This window comes from Pyxicephalus adspersus, chromosome 2, assembly GCF_032062135.1.
Source record: "Pyxicephalus adspersus chromosome 2, UCB_Pads_2.0, whole genome shotgun sequence".
Classification (NCBI taxonomy): domain Eukaryota; kingdom Metazoa; phylum Chordata; class Amphibia; order Anura; family Pyxicephalidae; genus Pyxicephalus; species Pyxicephalus adspersus.
Genome location: NC_092859.1, coordinates 138,848,035 through 138,869,126, shown reverse-complemented (window position 1 = coordinate 138,869,126; position 21,092 = coordinate 138,848,035). Strand labels below are relative to the sequence as shown.

The window sequence follows — 21,092 nt, the reverse complement described above, 5'->3', positions numbered from 1 at the left end:
TTTTGACAAGCCTTTGGTTTCTAGCATTTGTGGTTAGTAGTAGTACATATGTTATAGCACTTGACAGACTTGGATAAAGTATGGAAGAGTTTAAGCCCCTGACAGTTTTTTTTCCTTTTTTGGGGGGGGGATTCTCTTGATTTCCTGTGCTTGGGAAATGAGAGATGATCTAAATAAAATAAGTGACATTCTTTTACACAGCTTGGCACTAGAATGCACCAGAAAAATGGAGGTAAAATGTCCCATTATTTTCTGCTACAATAGTCAAAAAGACAAAAAAGAGAGGGTTCATTTCTGCAGCAAGGATGCAAACAGGTGTAAAAAGTTGACAGTTGGAGTTTAAGTTCTTCTCTTTTCTATGCAAAAACTAAAAAAATTGTCTATACGTACAATTTAGATCGCTGCCTTGAAACAAACATGTACCACATGCATATCAGAGAAAAACAGAAAAACTAATTTTTAATAACTATAATGTCTTTCCTTGGTTTAGGATCATCGGCCATTATGATTGGCTGGGACGGACTAATTTTTTAGCACTTTTATGCAGGTATGCACTGCCCAGTGTATTTTTAAGAAAACGAGAAGTAGAGAGGGTAATGAGAAGTAGTAGTAGAAGTAGTATTTTTTAAACATGGTAATATGCTGTAATATGTAAGATAATATTATTTTAAGATATAATGAAAAATCACATCCAGTCTGTCACGCTTGGGGAGACAGACCCACTAGGGGGCACTACGGCATGGACAGTAGTAGTGTGAGCCCTGAGACGGGCCAAGGCGCAAAGTCTAAGCACAAACCAGGTTTTCTCCAGAGCCTCTAGTTGTAAGGATGTTGCACTGCTGGTTTTGTTCTGTAGCTGGATACCTACAGAATTGTTAATCTTTAGGGTTGGGGTTTAGTGGGTTAATTTTTGTGCTGAGGCCCAGTGCTAAAGCTTAATTCCCGGCTTTGGGGCGTGAGTGAAGAGACCCTAGCTACTGGGGTCACATTAATCGTTTCAGAATTAGGTTCTGCATTGAAGTTTATGTTTAGAGTCAGGTGTTAAAAATCAAAATAACCATATCTAACAAGTAAAGTATACTAAGAAATAATGGAGATTGTAAAAAAGTAAGGAACATTGCTCATGGTCTCAGTCAAAATATAGAACCAAAAAATATAGAACCCATTTAAACATTAGTCTCCCAAGGTAATGCCTTTAGGAAGTGATGTAGCTAAATATCATGTTAATATTTAACATGATTCAGATGTACGTTTGGCAAATTTCCTTGAATCTCAGTCAGTTTAATAAAATCACCCCATTCACGCATATTAGGGGTCTAATGTCTGTGTAGTCTCTTCCTGGCATGGAAAGGGATCAGAAAACAGTGGAATAGAATAAGCATGCTTCATATATATCCTGTAGACATAACTAGCATTGGACCCTTGGTATACGCAGTGGGATTGAAAGGTAACCAAATGTCTTTTTCATAAGCTTATCCAAATTAAGCAATTATTGTTAGAAGATTCATAAATGAAGAAATATAAATGAAGAAGAATATACACTCTGATACAAGTTGATACAAGTTTCTTTTTTATTCTAAACTCTTCATAAATGTGTAGTATATATGGAGCCTATGTCTGTAACAGTCGTCTTCTTTTACATACGGTTAAAACATTTTCTGCAGTTGCTTTAACCACCCACGAATAAAAGAACAGAGATACATACGAAGATGCAATGTAGACATCAAAAAAGCAGAAACAGGTAATGTGTTCCTAAGATTTTCTCATTTTGGATTGAAAGGGCGGTGAAAGTTTAGTGTTGCTGTATTAAAGTCTAAAACCAAGGTTGTCGTAAGATCAAAACCTCATAAACCATTTCATGTCCAAGCACTTGTAGGGCAACAGTGTTCCTACACAATGGATGTGATGTGTCAGAAAGAATGACTTTCCTAACTTGCACAACATTCTAAAAAAGGATAACAAAACTTTTTGAAATGTAAATTAAACTAAGTCCTAGGTACATTGTATTCTTGCTGTTATTAGTGTGTACTTCCTAACTTTCTAGCATGAGAATGTCCTTTAAGATCTATACATTTTAGTGTTCTGGTATTATTCTGATACTATAAGTAGAAAAGGCAAAGTAGACCCAAAATAAAATATAGATGATGACACTGTTCTCAACCCATGCTCTGCAAATAAAACCCAATCAGCAAGGTAAAGTCCATTGCCTAGTCAGTAAAAATCTGTCCAGTTTTTTTACACATCTTCTTCGGGCACATCTCTGAAGAGTGATGTGGTCTGCCCGTCATTCCACTGTATGGTGATTTCACCGGCTTGAGCTTCCTTGGTCAGTGCCGTGTTCTCTTCTGGTGGATCATCTCTCTCTAAAGTCACCACAGCCTGCTTCCCATCTGATTCTTCTGGTTCCTTTGCAGACTTCTTCGTCTGATACAAGGCCATCATCTTCCTCTTTCTAAAACATACAATTAAGTATTTGTTTAAAAAAAAGTATAATTTTTCATAGAGTATAATGCAAGTTGCTTGACTTTGTATATAGGAGATTTTGACATTGTTTATACGTTTCGAGAAGAATATCAATACCCTACCTGTTGTTCAAGATGTTTTTGCTCAGAAGAAACAGGCCAAGGAACAGCCCAAGGAAAGCCAAGGCAAGGATAGCATAGTTCCAAGCAGTGACTGTAAAAATTAAACATTTTGTTACACGACAGATCATAAAGGTGAATCTCATCATCTCCAACAATATTAATATTATTATTATGATTAATAAACAGGATTTATATGACGCCAACATATTACGCAGCAATGCACATTAAATAGGGGTTGCAAATGACAGATACAGACAGTGACACAGGTGGAGGAGAGGACCCTGCCCTGAAGAGCTTACAATCTAGGAGGTGGGGAAGTTTCACACAATGGCCCTGATTTATTAAAGTTCTCCAAGGCTGGAGAGAATACACTTTCATCAGTGAAGCTGGGTGATCCCACAAACCTGGGATGGATCTGGTCCAGGATTGAAAACATTTGCTAACAAATAGCTAATGACTTTAAGGAAATCTATTCCAGTTTTGCTGGATTACCCAGCTTCCATGATGAAAGTGTATTCTCTCCAGTCTTAGAGAACTTTAGTAAATCAGGGTCAAGAGGGGAGATATGTAGTGATGGAAATTTGTGATGGTTTCAAAAGACAGAAGAAGATGGGTAGGTAAGGTAGATGGATAGGTTTTTTAGATTGTGGCCCCTGACTAAAAAAATGTGTCTACCCGTGGTCTGGACCCTTCATATCCACCCTTTTATCTTTTCTATGTTTTAAAAGTGATATTTTTTTACACTATTCATATAAAGATTTATTTCACAACACAGCCTGTGACACTGAATTTACAAGGAATTGCAGGTTTTCTTAGGAGAAGGAACGCAGATGGGGTTTGACTTCGGACTTTCACTCTTTATTTAAAACCCTGTACATCCAAACAGAGCAGGCCAGAAAAAGGTAAAATTAAGCTTAATACTAAGGTTTCCAAAAAATGGTCTCCTTTACCAAGCATATATGACACTAGCCCAGTGTTTCCCAACCGGTGTTCCTCCAGAGGTTGACATTCTTTCCACTGGCAGTGAGTTGTAGATATAGTAATTATAGCAGAGGTTCCCTACAACCCAAACAGTATTTTCCCCTACAGTTTATAAAGGCTGCACTAGCCTAATAAGCATTCTAAAAAGGGGTTTAGAGCTCCACCTGCCGCCTGCAAATGAGGACACAAATAGCCATTTATAATATTTTCTGGATAGCTAATTGAGTGAAAATATCCCTATCAGCTTCACATTCAAAACCTTTTTCCCTTCATCAGTAGATTCAAAATATGTATGTGGAATTTTGCTTGTTCCACAAATAAAACATATTATGCAGCACTTTACAGAGTCCAATGTCATGTCAAAAACTTAGTGGACCTTACCATAGTCATATGCCAGTTTTGGGTTAGCATGTTTTGGGATGTGCGAAGAAACTCGAACAAACCCAGAAAGTGTACTAGTCATGATTTAAACATGGCACCCAATTGCTAAAACTCCCAAAGACTGCGTTAATAACAGCAGCACAGCAATCTTGTACATAGGTATGCATTTATTGAGTAGCCATCTACTATCAAAGAGTTATAGTACAGTTACATGTTTCAGTATCTCTTTGGATAGGGGCCCCTGACTTATTTCTGCAATGCAGAACTTGTTGACGTTACCTAATGGCAGGTATAGTCTATGATACCATTATCATCAGTCTAAGAGGGTTTTTCTCAATTAGGGTTCCTCCAGAGGTTGCTGGGGGGTCCTTGCACAATGAACAGTTTGTGACTCTCAGGTTAGTTTACCTGACACCAATGATCATTTGGCAATTTGTAAGAGTGACATTCTTCCCACTGGCCAGCAATATAAGAGGCATTCTTCCTACTGACCACCACAGTAATGTACTGCAAGCTGTGAATATAGTAATTATACAAGGGGGTCCCTGAAGACTTGAAAATTTTTTCATGGGGTTCCCCCAAGTTAAAAAGGTAGAGAAACACTGCTCTAGGTGGTTTGGATATACAATACCAGGCAAATACCTGGCAGGGGAACTCTTAAGTAAGGAAGAAAAACTCTGTTTGGGTTTCTTTTTACAAGAAAATGTCTAGGATAACATATAAAAGCATTGCAGAACAAATATTTACAGAAAAGAGAAACATTTTTTATGAACTGTTATACTGTAATCTATTTTTATAGGTTATGGGTGATAGTTTACATGTTGTGGCTACTGGAAAAAAGCTTTAACCCCTTCTATGATGTTTCTCACCTATTTATGTAATTGTAGGCTACAGTGCAGCATAGAAATAAGCCGCTGTTAACCCTAAGGTAACTAAAAGTTTTAAAGCTGGACAAAGGCTTTGCTGGATTCATGCAAACCCTCACAGTTTTCAGTAACCAAGAACATTGAAATTCAAGTTTTGTAGAACTCTTGTCAGATGTGCATAATCTTTCAATAATGTTTGAATGCCCAAATATTGCTTATGAGACACCTATATAATAATATAATAGTAATAACAATATTAAATATAGGATGAAGTCAGTGCTGCACAATCTGGCCCATGATTGTAAAAAGCCCCCAGTAAATTCAAGCATTCTAAAAGTTGGCTTAGGGCCATTTCAGATGGTGAACCACAATATTCTGCTGCAGGCTAAACCACAATCCCAGCTGCTCCAATTCCAGTGAATAAGGGGACTTTTGTAGCACAATATTGCTAAAGAACATATGCATCAGTTCCCTGCAATAGTTATAAGAGATTTATAAGGACTAACTAAGACATATAACAAACATGATTTTGTTTTTTAGGTTTTTTAACTTAATTCATCCTTAGTTTAAATGAAGTAAACACATCAAATGTTCAAAGTCTTACAGTTTGTCAGCTATACAGTACAGAAGCCGGTCTGTTGCCAACATACTGCAAAGAAGGAACCCTGTTGAGAAATAGAAAATAGAAATGAAAATAGCATAAACTGTACTTACGATCTCCGGTGCGAAAGAAGTACATAGCTTTCTGCAGCTGCTTTTGTTCTTCAGACATAGCAGTCGGCGCCTGATTACTTTGACTAGCTTCCACCATGTTTAGATAATACCTCTATAAAGTCTGCAGAATATAACACATAAAAAGACAAGTCAATAGGCGCACAACTGTGCTGGTAATTCACAGACTGTTTGCAAGAGATTGTTTAATATGATTTCACCTATAGACATCCCATATGATATTTACGCTTCGTCTATCATGATACAACATATTCCAGAGCAACATGTATATTGTTATATGTTGTAGTTTTTTTTTTCTATGACTTCATATCATCAAGTACAGCCCGGTGACTGTGGGAACTGAACTCAGATGAACTCTCAATGAAGAAACTCCAATGAGAGTTCATCTGGAGTTTGCCTGCAGTCACAGCTGATAGGGGGCACTCGTGTGCTGTGATTGCAGGTTCCCATGCTCCCTGGGCTGTACTTATCAATGATAAGTACAGCCCGGTGACCATGGGAACTGAACTCAGATGAACTCTCAATGGAGAAACTCTATTGAGAGTTCATCTGGAGTTTGCCTCCAGTCACAGCTGATTGGAGGCAATCGCATGCCAATCAGCTGTGACCGCAGGTTCCCACACTCCCTGGGCTGTAAGTACAGCCCAGGGAGCGTGGGAACCTGCACTTCAATGGAAATCGCAAAATCAGTTTGCCGCAATTTTGCGGACCCATTGGAAGTTCAGGGAAATTTTTGCAAGAATGTCAGAGGCATTCTCGCTCATCCCTAGTGGTTACCACCTTCTTGCTCATTTGAAATGTGCCTTGTTGAGATGCTACATATAGGCCCTGATTTACTAAAGCTCTCCAAGGCTGGAGAAGATACACCTTTTCAGTGAAGGGGGTTATTCAGCAAACCTGGAATGGATTTCCTAAAAGTCATTAGCTATTTGTTAGCAAATTACATGTCAGCTAGTTACATGACTATGGACTTTGTAAAGCGCTGCGTAATATGTTGGTGCTATATAAATACCGTGTAATAATAATAATTCTGGATCAGAACTAGTACAGGTTTTCTGGATTACCCAGCCTCACCAATTAAAGATCCTCTTGAGCCTTGGAGAGCTTTAGGAACAAGAAGCGTGTTCTTGCTATCATAGTAGAAGCTGCTTTCTGATGCTTTTCTACAAGTTTGTTGTATTTATTAAGCATTAAATGTTAAATACCAAAGACTAAAGAGTCAGTCCCCCCAAATATGATGTTTTAGTTGTAGATGTTGGGGAGTTAGGCCGCCTAACAAGAGATATGATCTCTGCACTTGAGATTAGGGATCTGCTCATCTAATTTGTTTTAATTTGTGCAAATTGCAGCAGAAGGTGCTGGAATATGCTTAAGTGAGCAAAAACACTTTTTCTTTCTTTTGATGTTGAGAGTAACAAAAGTGGAACTAAAACTGGGAATTTCACTGTTTAAATTTTAATACCTGTTTATTGTACGACTATTATTATTATCATTAGTATTATGAATACTGATCTATATAGACCCACCACCATTATGGCGCTGTCCAACAGACAATACATAGTAGAAACAAAAAGCGATACAGATAATGTCCAGTTGAACAGTTATCCTTATACATGTACGGGGGTGGAATAACAGTGTATATATGTAACATTTGGGGGACATATAGGCAACAACTGTACAGTATATACTGTAACTGCCTGGTATATTGTGAATAGGTGCATAGCAATACATACACACACAGGTCAATAACGAAATTCCAAAAGTATAATAAATCAGGAACTACCAGGCTTCCCTTACCAAGCAACCTCAATGTAACTTTAGAGTGGACTATTCCTTTAATATTCATAACTCAAATGGAAAATCCAATATTTCTTTAAGACTCTATACTGTTTTTTTCCAACCAGGACTTAGTGGAACCCTGGGGTTCCTCAAGAGATTGCTAGGGGTTTCTTGAGCAATGACCAATTTGTGCCTCTCAGGTCAGTTTAAGTGACACCAATGATCCTTTTGGCTATCTGTAACATTCTTTCCAATGGCCAGCAATGTAAAAGGCAATCTTCTCACTGACCACAACACTAATATACTGTGAGCTGTAGATATAGTAATTATAGTAGGGGTTACCTAAAGAACTGAAATGTAAGGGTTCCCCCATGATAAAAAGCTTGCACCATACTGTTTGTCTATTTGTCTTTTGGCACTCTTTAAAAATATACCACTGTTATTTTTTTTTTATTGGTCATGCTTGTAACATGCTGGCAGGAGAAAACACAACTAGAACATGACGCTCTTATTGACAGCCCTTAACATTAAATCACCTGAGCTGTGTGTTTATTAAACAAATGATCTAATCAGCTATTAATGCGAAATCTGTTGGGATAGAATTACCATGAAGATTAAAATGAAAGGTGCAATTAGGACATATGAAAGCAATGTTTATTACAATACACAAACAGCTGCTATTACTAGCAAAAAGAGTCAAAAAGGTTTTAGTATTACAGAGCTAAACCTGTTCATAGGAAACATGATCAGATAAAAGAAATGAAACATTGAGAAACATAATAGAAAATATTAATAAACAACTTGCACAATTAAAGTGTTTTTAATTTGTTCTGTGTGAATTGTTATGGGTGAAAAAATTTAAAAAAGTAAAAAGTGAACTAAGAAAAGTAGAGAAAGTAGACATGGGCGAATGTACTGCAGCTTTTGACTAAGAAACACGTTGGGCAATCTATATATATTGGCAAAACTGTAATAGATAAAACATTGATTATAAATAGAGGAATGCATATTGTAAATTATATTAACTTAAAACGTAATACTATAATTGCTCATTAATTTATTATCTATGATGGATCTAATGTTGCCTATACTGTTACATATAGTACTGGTGCCTAAAAGTTTGTGCTCCCCTGTATTTTTACATAACTTTAGTATAAAACATCATCTGATTTTAAAACAAGTTCTGTTCTTTAAATAAAACAGGGTAACTCACACCTGATTGTCATCCAACACCGGACTGATTTCACCTTGAAATTATATGTTAATCCTAAGGATTGATTTACTTTTGCTGCACGCAGACATATTATTGATTCTTTTTTTTCAATAAATATGTGACCAAATATAATAACTTTTTTTTCAAATATAATTACTTGTTTCATTTGTTTAACTAGGTTTTCCTTATATACTTTCTTTGAAAATCAAAATATATTTTAGGCCACATTCATATAAAAATACTGAACAATTTAAAGGGTTCACAAACTTTCAAGCACCACTGTACTAGTACAAACAAGAAATGCTTCATAAAGTTCATCACAAGCGGTCACATACCTTTAACCTTAGTCTAACCCATAAAATTTAGCCCTTAATCTTAACCTGACGCCTACATTTATGTGACCTCTGTACAAACAGTGCTTGGCATAGCTCCCTTTTTTAAAAACCTGCATGCAATTGTCAATAGGTTATATAACTTGCAGTTGAGGATTAGAAAGATCTTAAACTTGGCACAGGATGCTATTCTTATTCCAAGTGAAAAGTGCAATTATGATATAAATGTATTGGTGTATATTGGTAGCACATGACAACCAAATCCTGGTTTTAATAAACTCCTGAAAAAGTTAATATACTTGGGCTGGCAACCATTGTCAGACTAGTGGGTAAAAACAACTCAGTGATTCTAATACTTGTTTTCCTTGAGTAGGGGACTAAAATTTGCAAGACTGGATTGTTGTGAATTTCATCGGTTTAGTACAATGTAAGTTGCCCCCACAAGTCAAAATGACAAAATGCCAGGCTAGAATAAAAGAGATCTATGCTTTCAGCCCTTATCTAGAAATAAACTCTAGATCAGACATGGGTGATTCAGCAAACCTGGTAGGGATTTCTTCAAAGTAATTTGCTATTTGCTAACAAATGTTTTCAATCATAGATTAGATTAATCCCAAGATTGCTGGATCACCCAGCTTTAATAAATCAGGCCCCAAACGTGGGCCCAAACTAAACTGTATTAAAAAAAAGTCCCCGAGGAAGCACAAAGCTCTACGGAGTAAAGAAAAACATTTTAAATAAGTTGGTAGCTGAAATTGCAGATCCATGAACCTAAACTATATCTGCAGGGTAATGGTAACCCTCCTCACACACATACCTCCCAATGTCTTCCAAGTAACCACTGGCAAAACAGTTTTACCTATGCTGCGTACACACATAATTATCGTTGGAAACAAATGACTAATGACTGTTTGTCCGATAATCCTTACACAAAAAAGTGCACAGCGACGCCGATGAATGTGGATTGTCGCTGGAAACGAATGACCGTCCCGGCGGATCTGATTGGGCGACAATTGTTCCCAATCTATTGTGTGTATGTTCATTCAGTGATCGTGGATGGCTCTGCTGTACACTTTCTCCTTCACATGTCACTTCCTGCATCGTTCAAACGATCGTATCTAGCGTGTGTACACTATTGGTGGATTATATTTGAACAATCGTATCGTTACAGCATGTACAGAATTGTACACAATACGATCGTTCAAAATAATCATGCATAATTGTCAAATATTGCATGTGTGTACCTAGCTTTACCTAAAGCCACAGTCATATAATACTCCAGCCCACTCTTCTTTCTTCCTGGTGGTGTTCTTCCCTTCATGTCCACATCTGATGTGGATACTTCCATTTGGTCATCTGCAGTGAGGTCCTTTTTTTGAATGGAGCAGAAGGTAAAGTAAAGCACGAGAGAGCAGCAACCGGCCAGGGTAGGTGCCTCAGCTGCGGGTAATAAATGGTCCCCCCAACATGGACATGAATGAATAGATCTTACTTTACAAAGTAAGGGTGTTTGATTCTGTGAAATGGGTTAAAGTGGGTTGGAATGGAAGGGTGGGTAGGTTTGGCATTTTGCCTGGAGATGGGCTTTAAAGTGTTTTTTGTATTTGTTATGTCAAAACTTTTTGGATGCAGTGTGAAAATGTTAAATCTGAATATAAAAGACAAATAACGCAGCTCTGCTATACAGTATTATATAGGATACCTAGATTTGACCTGGTCTCATTCTGAGAGGAAGCAACACTGCAAGGAGCCAATGTGCTGACATGAAGAATGCTGACACAAAGAGAACACAGAGTGACAGAGGAATGCTGTGCTTCTTTCACAAACCTGGGCTCCAAGAAATGGGCTAAATTATGCCTCCTATCAGACTGAGGACATCTAGTTGCAGAAAAAAAAGTTTTATGGACAAATGTTTAGATTAAAGCTTTTATTAGCTATTTATTTTTATATCAGTATTTTTGCCTGCAACTCTGCTTTAAAATTCCCATCAGACTTTTACTGCTTCCTGCTATTGAGATTAGGATCATGGCTACCATTGGCACTCAAGCTAAAAGTGATGGAAAATCCAAAATTTTTCAATTATCAATGGAAAAGCAGGCAAAGGGAATCTGCCTAAAAGATTTTTCATCACTTTGCAGAGATTTCCCCGAAACAGGGGTTTTACTAATAAAATGGCTTTAGCTATACTTCATTATTAAGTAAGTGATGATGACCGCCTTTCACCTGGGACAGTTTTCTGATATATATTATCTCCAGCTCATACCTTTCATAATGAATTCATATGAACTATACACGTTACTTACTGAAAATGATAATATCCCTATATTTAAATGAAATATTAGTTTGTGACAGTTCTCATTTGTTGTATATGACGTATGGAGTTGAGTGCCATACAGGTGCATTACCCTAAGCATTTCCTTCTGTATCTTCCATTATCTTGGTATGTATTGCATCATGGCAATAAAAGGTTGCAGGTGAATGCCCAGTAGTGACATGACTGTTCGATACTCCTGGTACTATCTTGTTACTGATATAAATATCAGTTTAAAGATTTGAAATGTAAACACAGGGTGAATGTTTGCACCTCCAGGGCATCTGTACTATTCTTTCTTAATTACGTTTTATGCTTTATTAATAACACGCAACTATGTTGTGATTAGCAGCTGTCAGTATGAGATGTACTTTTTTTTAGGTTTTGCTGCTTATTTTCCACACGTACAAGTACAATATCACATACAAGCCGAATAACTTAATTGCATGTTTTTGGAGGTGTGGGAGAAGCTGGAGCCTGCAAACTCTTTGCAGTTAAGGAAGCTTTTTTAAATGCACAATCAGACAAACATGACCAATTACAAAATATGAAAATGTACCACCTAGGAGTTTGTATGAATGCTTTAAAGCAGGGGTGCCCAACATGTGGATTGCAATCTACCGGTAGATCGCAAAGGCAACACGAGTAGATTGCGGAACCCTGCCTTTCAAAATAAACTCTACCGCGGACAGTTATAAGCGCCAAAGAGTTATTAAGGCCAAGTTTTTATTGTTGGTAGATAATTTTGACTTGGCCATTTTAAAAGTAGCTCATGAGCCAAAAAGTGTGTGCACCCCTGCTTTAAAGCAAAAAAAAAAAAAAAAAAAACAGCACTGAATGCCAGTATGAACATGGTCTAAAGTTGTCCTTTTCCTGGAATTCTACACACTGCTGATGAAAAGCCTGGTTATAGAAGCTGATTGGACAATTTTAGACACCAAGCACCATAGTCTTTCTTTTATCTTTACCATGAGCTGTTGACATTTGGGTTAAGTTAAGGGACACATGAGCACGCTGCTTGCAAAATTCAATAGTACAATAGTACAAACATAAAGAAGAAAAAAAAACAGCTTTGACCAATTAGATTCTTCCTTTTTTCCAAATCTTTCTTAAAAGTTTCTTTCTTTAAACAACAGAAATTTTACAGATGTCACTTTTCCTTGTGAAAACTGTGTAACTTCAATGAAATGAAAAAAATATTTTACAAACAGCCAGGTTGGCTATAGGTTACGGATGTTGCAACAATAGTTTCCAATTTATGGCAGTTTATATTACATTTTATGTAAAATGTCGATAATTGGGGCTTTAAATGGCATTGGTTGTAACAATCCATTACATTGGATCAGGAATTATTCAGAAAGCTTATGGCTAGTAATGAATCTGGCATTATAAAACTGGCCAATTATAGATCTCATGTTGTGCACAATCAATGGAATAAAATAAGTCATTGTCATCACACTATACAGTATATCACTGTGGCTATGAAATCTACTCTGGGCCTGATTTATTAAAGCTCTCCAAGCCTAGAGAAGATCGACAATCATGGGAGAACCTGGGTGATCCTAAATCTAGAATTTATTTCCTAAAAATTATTTTTTATTAGCTGGCAAATATTTTCAGTTCTGGACCAAATCCATTCCAGGTTTGCTGGATCTCCAAGATTCTTGCATGATAGCCTATCTTCTCCAGTTTTGGAGAGCTTTAATAAATCAGGTCCTATGTGTAAAAGTAGTTAATGCATACTATAACCGGTATGTGCAGGATGTAAAATGACAATTCAGTAACCTCTTCAACCAGCCTCCAGTTACTGAATTTCATGTTTGCATCCTGAGAATAACAGTAAATGAGTTTTAGGAGTCAAGTGGGGAGCTTTAAGAGACTACTTCCTTTTTTTATCTCTTTGGTGTTCTCACTGCCTATTATATATGTATATTGTATATGATGTGTGTTTTATTCAACCCATATATTACACTGAATAGGCTGAGCAATGTATACTTTTGTAACATTGCACTTTTATCTTGGGAGTGCCTATATGTCTTGTCTGTATGTGTATTGACTTACTTGTTAAACCCACCCAATATTTGTTTTCGTTATTGTAATAAGGCCATCATCAAACCTTATTTTTAAGCAGACCTTTTGCAAAGCGGGAAAGAAAATGTTGCAGTAAATTTAGCTGTATTAAATTATCACAAATAACACAATTTAATGCATTTTACATCTGATCTGATTGCAAATGCCAAAATAACAAGAACTGCCAAGCTTTGAATTTTCTTTATATATGTGTTATTGCTATTTATTTGTTATGTTGAAAATCCTAAATAAAGAATGTTTAAAAAAAAATAAAATCGTAGCATGCACATAATTTTCATCGAACATGTAACAGATTTGACAGAAAAGAGCCTCATATTATGCAACTTTTTCAGATAAGGCTGAAAAAATTGAAAAAAGCTGATGTGTACCTATCCCCCTGCTCGCTGTTATCAGTGGGATCTGCGCTCATCTCCATATCTCTGTGTAGGGTGTTTGTACCTCAGGTCACTCTATCTGACCCAATGAATTCACTCGCATTTCTCTTTTTTGCTGCCTAGTTCCAGAAAACACACCCGAGGTGAATGGACATTGTGACTTTCACCCAGGAAGCGCATGCAATAACTGTCAGCAGCTCTGGAGTTTTTTTAACCCTTGACAAGCTACGGAGTAGAAAGAACTTTTTTGATACCAAATGATATGCAGGACTCTTTACAGAGTCGATTGGGCATACATACAGGTCCATAGAATTGTTATGGTGCTACATAAGTTATGAAGATCCTCTATTTTTAAAGAATGTCATTGCATCCTCCAGGCTGGACTGATATGAACATATGTTGTGGCTCGAAATCTGATATAGAGATAAAAAAAATGATAGCACATAAGGCATGGATGGCACATTTTTGCTTGTTTGCCTGCTATCATTACCTCGTGCTGTCTTAATCACTTTTTGTTACATCTATATCATCTGTGAACAGCTCAGAGGGTTGTTTATTGGTGTATGCAATCATACATAGCATCATTTGCCATTTATTTTCCCTACTTAAAGCTAGTTGTATTCTAGGCAGCCAAAAAAATGATCCAAAAAAGTATGATCTGACTTCAATTGCGGTGCGCTTCTTGTAGGTGAGTGCCCCCATAGACAGCACTTATTTTTAGGTAAACAGAGGCCAAGGTAAAATTACTCTTTGGTATGCATGATCTTATGGTACCCATACATGACCGAATAAGCCTACGTTCACATGCCAGGGGACTGCTGCCTCTAGGGAGACAATGGGCCTGATTTATTAAAGCTCTCCAAGGCTGGAGAGGATACACTTTCCACAGTGAAGCTGGGTGATCCAGCAAACCTGGAATGGATCTGGTCCATGATTGAAAACATTTGCTAACAAATAGCAAGTTACTTTTAAGTAATCTATTCCAGGTTTGCTGGATCACCCAGCTTCACTGTGGAAAGTGCATTCTCTCCAGCCTTGGAGGGATTTAATAAATAATGCCCAATATATGCAGCTTCTCTTGGTGGCAGCTCCATAGAGAATGAATTGGGGTGGCAGTGAGCGGTACTAGTGCTGCTCACTGTCATCGGCTGTGCAATGATGGTTCCTTAAGAAACAGTGCTGGGGTGTGAGTGACTGAGCCGTAAGGTACCAGCCATAGGAAGCCACACGGAATTGATCAATCTCAAAGCAGGTCGGAACTTAGACTTAACATGTGTTGTGCACACTACAGTGCTGTGTAAGCTGGGTTGAACAATGGAGGTAAGTTTACTAGTGTAACCACAATGACACAGTTATCAACATGAGCTGTCCACAAAAAACCATATACATAATTATTAAGCAATTAAACAACTTGTGATTCCCTATTTCTGGCATCTATATTGGATATGAAACATACAGATCTGTTCTAAGAGGGCTCTACTGCGCTTCATATTAGTATATTGGAGGGCTTTCTGGTTCCCTCTAGCCCACCTCACTATAACCCATCAGAATAAAAATATTAAAAAAAGAATGAATGAAATCTTGATAATTTAATTTTCTTCTGATCACCTGATGTCCCACGTCAAGATGAATCAGTTATGGTGGATATTTGTGTGAATGAACTATTTTTCCAAAAAATAGAATAAAGGTTTCATGAATGAATATGAATTGAGAAGAACTAGACCCTGCCTGCAATGTGATTTTACAACATATTGCTAGAACTCTATATCCACCTTTGGGAGCTGATAGGGGCCCCATAGTCATTTGCAGTTAAGTGTGTACAAAGAAATGAGTCCTCATGACCTCATTATTGAAACTCTGCTTTTATTTCACTTTCACTTCAACTGATATTGTATAAATGCTTCACAGCAAGGTCAATATATGTAGAAGTATGATAACAATTGCCTTTATTCTGTGATAAGATGTAAAGCACAATTCCGCCCAGGACACTATCTGCATGGAGTTTATATATTCCCCCTATGTTTGCTTGGGTTTCCTCCAGGCATTCTGGTTTCCTCTCACATCCCAAAAATATGCAGTTTGGTTAATCAGATTCCCTTATACATTATTCTTTGACTGTGGTAATGACATATGACCATGACAGGGACATTAGGTTATGAGCCCCTTTGATGGGCAACTAGTGACATGACTATGGGAATTTGTAATAAAATAAATAAACTTAATAAAATAAATTGCAGATTACACCGGGGAACAATTTTGAACAAATTTTTTGTTGACTTAAATTTTTAAGCTAATTTACACTAAAATAGATATGCTGATTCTGAAAGTGAGGTTAGTTTTCTTCTATCACATCAGGTTTTTTCCCTACTGCTTATATTAATGCGATTACTGTAGCGTGGATTTGTATAGGCTAATAATTTCCACACAAGACAGTGTGGTCAGAGGTTGTGTGCTGCTCTACATAGTGAATAAGCAAAATGTATTTTTCTACTTACACACGTATTTCCTTTCTTTCAGATCATGTCTGGCTCTGCTGTGTCTCGTCGTAAGTGCCTAAACAACCCAGATTCATTTTGATATATCTGTGGCAATTTCACCATTCTCAGTCTAAGGGCGAACGTCAGCACATTTGTAGAAGAAGCCTATTTGGCATATTTCAAAGTAAAACCTGGTGATCAAGATAGACCTTGGGCCCCTAATAAGGTGTGCAAACAGTGTGTCGAGGGTTTACGGATGTAGACAAAGGGAACATGTGATAAGATGCCATGTAGTATACCTATGGTTTGGCGAGAGGAGATCATTTCAGTGACTGTTACTTTTCTATAGTGAAAATTTCAGGATATAACAAGAAAAGTAAATGTAACATAGAGTATGCTAGTCTACCATCGGCTATACGCCCAGTGGCTCATTCAGATGAAATCCCAGTGCCAGTTTTTGTTACACTACCCTCTCTTGAAGAACATGATCATGGTGATGAACTAGGTGACCACAATGATGAAGAGTTTGAAATTGTCAAGTTGTTTGTAGGGGATTTGATCAGCATGAGTTGAGTGATTTGGGACTATCAAAAAAGGGTTTGGAACTCCTAGCATCGAGACAGCGTGAGAAAAAACTTATTTGAAAAAGGAAGAAGGAATTGTACTTTCCAAACAGAGAACTTGCATTTCTGCAGTACTTTAGAACTGACAGTGGCTTTGTGTATTGCCATAACATACCTGGTTTAATGGAGGAATTGGGAATTCCAATCTATAACTCAACTGAATGGCGACTATTCATTGATAGCCCAAAGCGGAGCTTAAAGTGTGTCCTCCTTCACAATGGCAAAATATTTGGGTCAATCCCAATTGGCCATTCAGTTTCTCTTTGTGAAGAATATGCAGACATAAGGAGAGAGTGATTGAATTGTTGCAATATCACCAACACAATTGGGTCCTCTGTGTTGACCTTAAAATGGTATGCTTCCCTCTTGGTCAGCAATGCGGATACACCAAGTATCCCTGTTATCTGTGCATGTGGGACAGCAGAGCTTGTGAGAGGCATTGGGTGGAAAGGAATTGGCCTCCAAGATCTGCCCTAAAACCAGGTGATCCAAAAATAAATAAAGGACGGTGTGTTTGATGGTCCACAGATTCGGCAGGTCATCAAAGATGAACATTCCATGAGGACAATATCAGAAATTGAAAAGAATGCTTGGTTATCATTCAAAGCCATTGTCAAGGACTTTCTGGGAAACACACCAGCAAATAATTACACAGAAATTGTCCTGAAATTCTTGGAGTGCTACAAAATACTTGCTTGCAATATGAGCATCAAGCTGCATTTTCTGCATAGCCATCATTCTAACTTCCCGGAAAACCTTGGTGCAGGCAGTGATGAGCAAGGTGAACGATTCCACCAAGATTTGAAGGTCATGGAAGGACGGTATCAGGGTAGATGAGATGTACATATGATGGCTGACTATTGTTGGAGCATCCAGCAGGATTGCCCTAACATTGAACACTCCAGGAAAAGATATGTGTAAATTTTTACCTTAACTGCTTACCCGATTAATTTTCAAATGTTTTACTGTAAAAAAATGTCATAGAGTAACAATACATTATTTAAATAAACAGTACATCCATGGTATTATTTCATTATTTTTTCATTGTATGTAAAATTTTTATGTTTTTTGACAAAAATTGGAGGGTACCCTGTATCATAAAAACTGGACGTGATAGCAAAAACAAGGGTCATTTCTGGATTCACCACCCAAAAATTAGTGTAACTCAAAAAATGCATTCCCCAGTGTTATCAGTCCTTCAAGTGTGGTGGCAACATTTTTCTTTTAATTTCTCTGATTAACAACATTTAGCAAGAAAAGAAAATACCCGTTGATCTTGCTAGAAATAGTGTGAACTTGTTACCTCCTGTGAGCTGAAATGGAAGGAAAACTAACGTTTTCTTTCTTGTATAAACTACTAATCTTATCACACCATATGCAATGAGGATAAACAAAGGCAGACATGGTAAACGTCCAGCTTTGGTGACAACCATGGTTTCTTCTAATAATTCATTGGCGTGGTGAGAGAAGCCACCCAGGGAGGAAAAGTATGTTATGTGCAGGATTACTAGGTGGAATTTAAGGTGAGAAAAAGAAAACTAATGTAGCCACTATTTTTTGTTTAGCGGTTGAATACACCAAAATTCATAGTTATGTCAAATTTGGGAGGTGAATATATTTACAATGAAACTGATATAGTGGAGAGGATTACAAGAGCTCATGATTTAAACCCTCATATCACGTATTTCTTCTGCAAGTACAATCTCAGATGTTCATACATCTTTGTTCATACATGTTCTGACCCTGCATACAGTAACATTTCCATTCTGTTTGTTGGTTCTGTAAGTGCGTCTTGTTAATTGTAGTAACAAATACAACAAAGGCTTCTTTATAGCTCACTCACCACAATATACTTGCAGCTAACAATAATGATTTACATAGAAGGTTTTCATTAAATCACACACAGTCAGCGTCATCTAACGCAGTACAGCAAATCTGACTATGTACACGAAGATGTCTACAATATAGAATAACACATAAACTGAATGTACCTTTAGGAATGGAGGTTGTGTCCTGGCAGGCGAGCATCCACTAACACAGCGGCAGCATGGATTCTTTGTTTTATATTTCAAAGCAGGAATGCCCTGTGCCCTTGGCATGTAAACCTGCTTATCTATCAGTGCAGTATATTTTTGATTCCTTAGTGTCTTTGACCTCAAACTTCTAGTTATACTATAACCAGCCCTTCCCCACTGTAGGGAAGACAAGACAGAACCCTGATAGTGCAAGATACACCTTAACCCCATCATTGCCAAAGGTATGCTAGTAACTGTACACTTGTTATCATCTCCATCTATAAAATTTAAAGCCGAACTAAACTCTTATTTAACTTAATACTCCTCCTCCTACTTACTTAAAAAAATTGCGATCAATTATTGCAGAAGGCACAGCCAACGTCTCTTTTACATCAAAATAATGTCACCTGCCCGATCACAATTTTTTAAATTTTCTCATCAGCCCCTAGGGTTCCATCGTGGGCGCCTCCATTTTTAGGTCTCCTCTTCCTGGTTCCAACCTTCGGCCATCTTGATTGGCTGGGCTGGATCCTAGCAGCCCCTGGGAAAGCTAGATAGCCGTCATAACCCAGCATTGTATGCGCCACTCAGCATTTTGATTAAAGAAGACCGAAGGGGCATTGTCTGTCTCTCTTTTGTAATATTGAACCTGCCTGATTGCAAATTTTTGTTTACGAAACTATAATTCTGCATTAGCACAAACAGCTAACTGCGCAGATGAAATACAGATATGGGCGCTATTTTAGCTGCCAAAAGAATTGGTCGCTGTGAATCCAATTTTGAGAATTTTTTGGCTCTGCCACATAGCATAGCCCCATCAGGCAGAGTTACGAAACTAAAATGTTTTCTGCTGCAGTTTTACTTTTATGTCCTGTGCCCCCCATACCAAAGCAAATGGACAGTGAAAAAAGGAAAGAGCAGACTAATTAGCTCATCTCTTTGCTACTCTGCGCTCTCCTTCTATCAGCATACTCCTTGCACTGCTTACATGGCAGCACAATTGATTAGCTTCTTGTGCAGCTACTCTGTAACCCTCTCTAAGCTTTGCTGTAAAGGGACTGCAAGAGACTGATAGCAAGACAAATTCAGGAATAACAATAATGATAAAAAATAAAGAATGTATTAATAAAAAATATATATACAAAGTTGAATGTGTGTCATTTATATCTGCCCAGAGTTCAGCATTAGTACAAAGGGTTACATTTATAAAGCAGTAGTATGACCTTAAATTGAAACTAAACCGTCTAAATAAAAAGTTGTGACCAGGCAGATCCTTTATTGCAGATGGAACGGGCGACGTCCCTTCTGAAATAAAATAAACTTACCTGCTTGATTATGCTACCTGCCTATTATGGGAGAACCTGTGTGATCAAACAAACCTGGAATAAATATGATCCAGGATTTACAGCGTACCTAAATTCAGAAATTTCACTTTACAAAATTCTGTTTTTTTTAAGTGCAATACCCCTTTTTAAAAGGCGATCGAGAATGAATGGGAGCGCAGAGGTGCTTCTTGGCTGCTTCTTCTGCGCATGCCGGAGCATCTCAGGCATGTGCAGAAGGAGCCTTTTCGTGCAAACCAAAATCTTTGTCGATCTCCCGCATCCTACGTCACCCTATCTTGTGCCTGGGTTGGGTGACGTAGGATAAAGAACCAGGAGGAAGAGGAGAAGATGGCGCCCAGAGCGCTAGCTCTAGGATGAATGTCAGGATGACGTGGGACTTGATGCAAAACACCCCCGGATGGATCGGACTGCCTTGCGGAATTGAAGGTAAGTGTATTTATTTGTTTTTGCCAGTTTTCAGTTTAGTACCTCTTTAAAGTGTTTGTTAGTAGCAAATCATTTTTAATTGGGTGATTTGCTAAGTTATCCAGGTTCTCCGATGATATCTTCTCCAGTCTTGTAGAGCTTTAATAAACGTCTACGGATATAAACTTGGTGAGCACAGAATCAGGGTGCTGCTATGTTCGGGACCCATCAACAATAAATGGCACTGCTGCACAAGACACACATTTTCAAATTTTTCCGCAGTAAGAACCTAACTTTATAATCATTTTTAATGGGAACATTTTTGTAGGTCATTTTCGTGGATTGTGTTGTTACTTAAATAAGAGCAATGCATTTTGTATTATATATTTTGTTATCTTTTAGTTATTACATTATATTTGTATTTTTGAGTGAAAATGTATAAATTGCTCGAGTCCATAAGAGCCACAAGAGTTGAAATGTTTAATATACAGAAAAAAAGACTAAACTCTTCCAGAGCTGAAACTGTCTCTTAGCAACCAGCTACAGCAGCGCCTGTTCCTAGCTCGGTACCTTCCTTCACC

The 21,092-nt window shown here is 37.6% G+C and overlaps 1 protein-coding gene across 2 annotated transcripts; it reads right to left on the bottom strand.

Annotated features, from left to right (window-relative positions):
* Nucleotides 1-1,549: 1,549 nt before the first annotated feature.
* SLC51B (SLC51 subunit beta) lies at nucleotides 1,550-19,225 on the bottom strand. Of its 2 annotated transcripts, none has more exons than XM_072402632.1 (4): nucleotides 19,099-19,225; nucleotides 5,528-5,648; nucleotides 2,586-2,676; nucleotides 1,550-2,452 (listed from the first exon to the last, which is right to left on the bottom strand). In XM_072402632.1, exons 2-4 carry the CDS (start codon nucleotides 5,622-5,624, stop codon nucleotides 2,236-2,238), a joined length of 405 nt encoding a protein of 134 aa, XP_072258733.1. In that variant the 5' UTR covers nucleotides 5,625-5,648; nucleotides 19,099-19,225; the 3' UTR covers nucleotides 1,550-2,235. The 2 variants fall into 2 exon arrangements, with proteins under 2 accessions (XP_072258733.1, XP_072258732.1); XM_072402631.1 differs by lacking the exon at nucleotides 19,099-19,225 and adding an exon at nucleotides 18,737-18,883.
* Nucleotides 19,226-21,092: the final 1,867 nt, after the last annotated feature.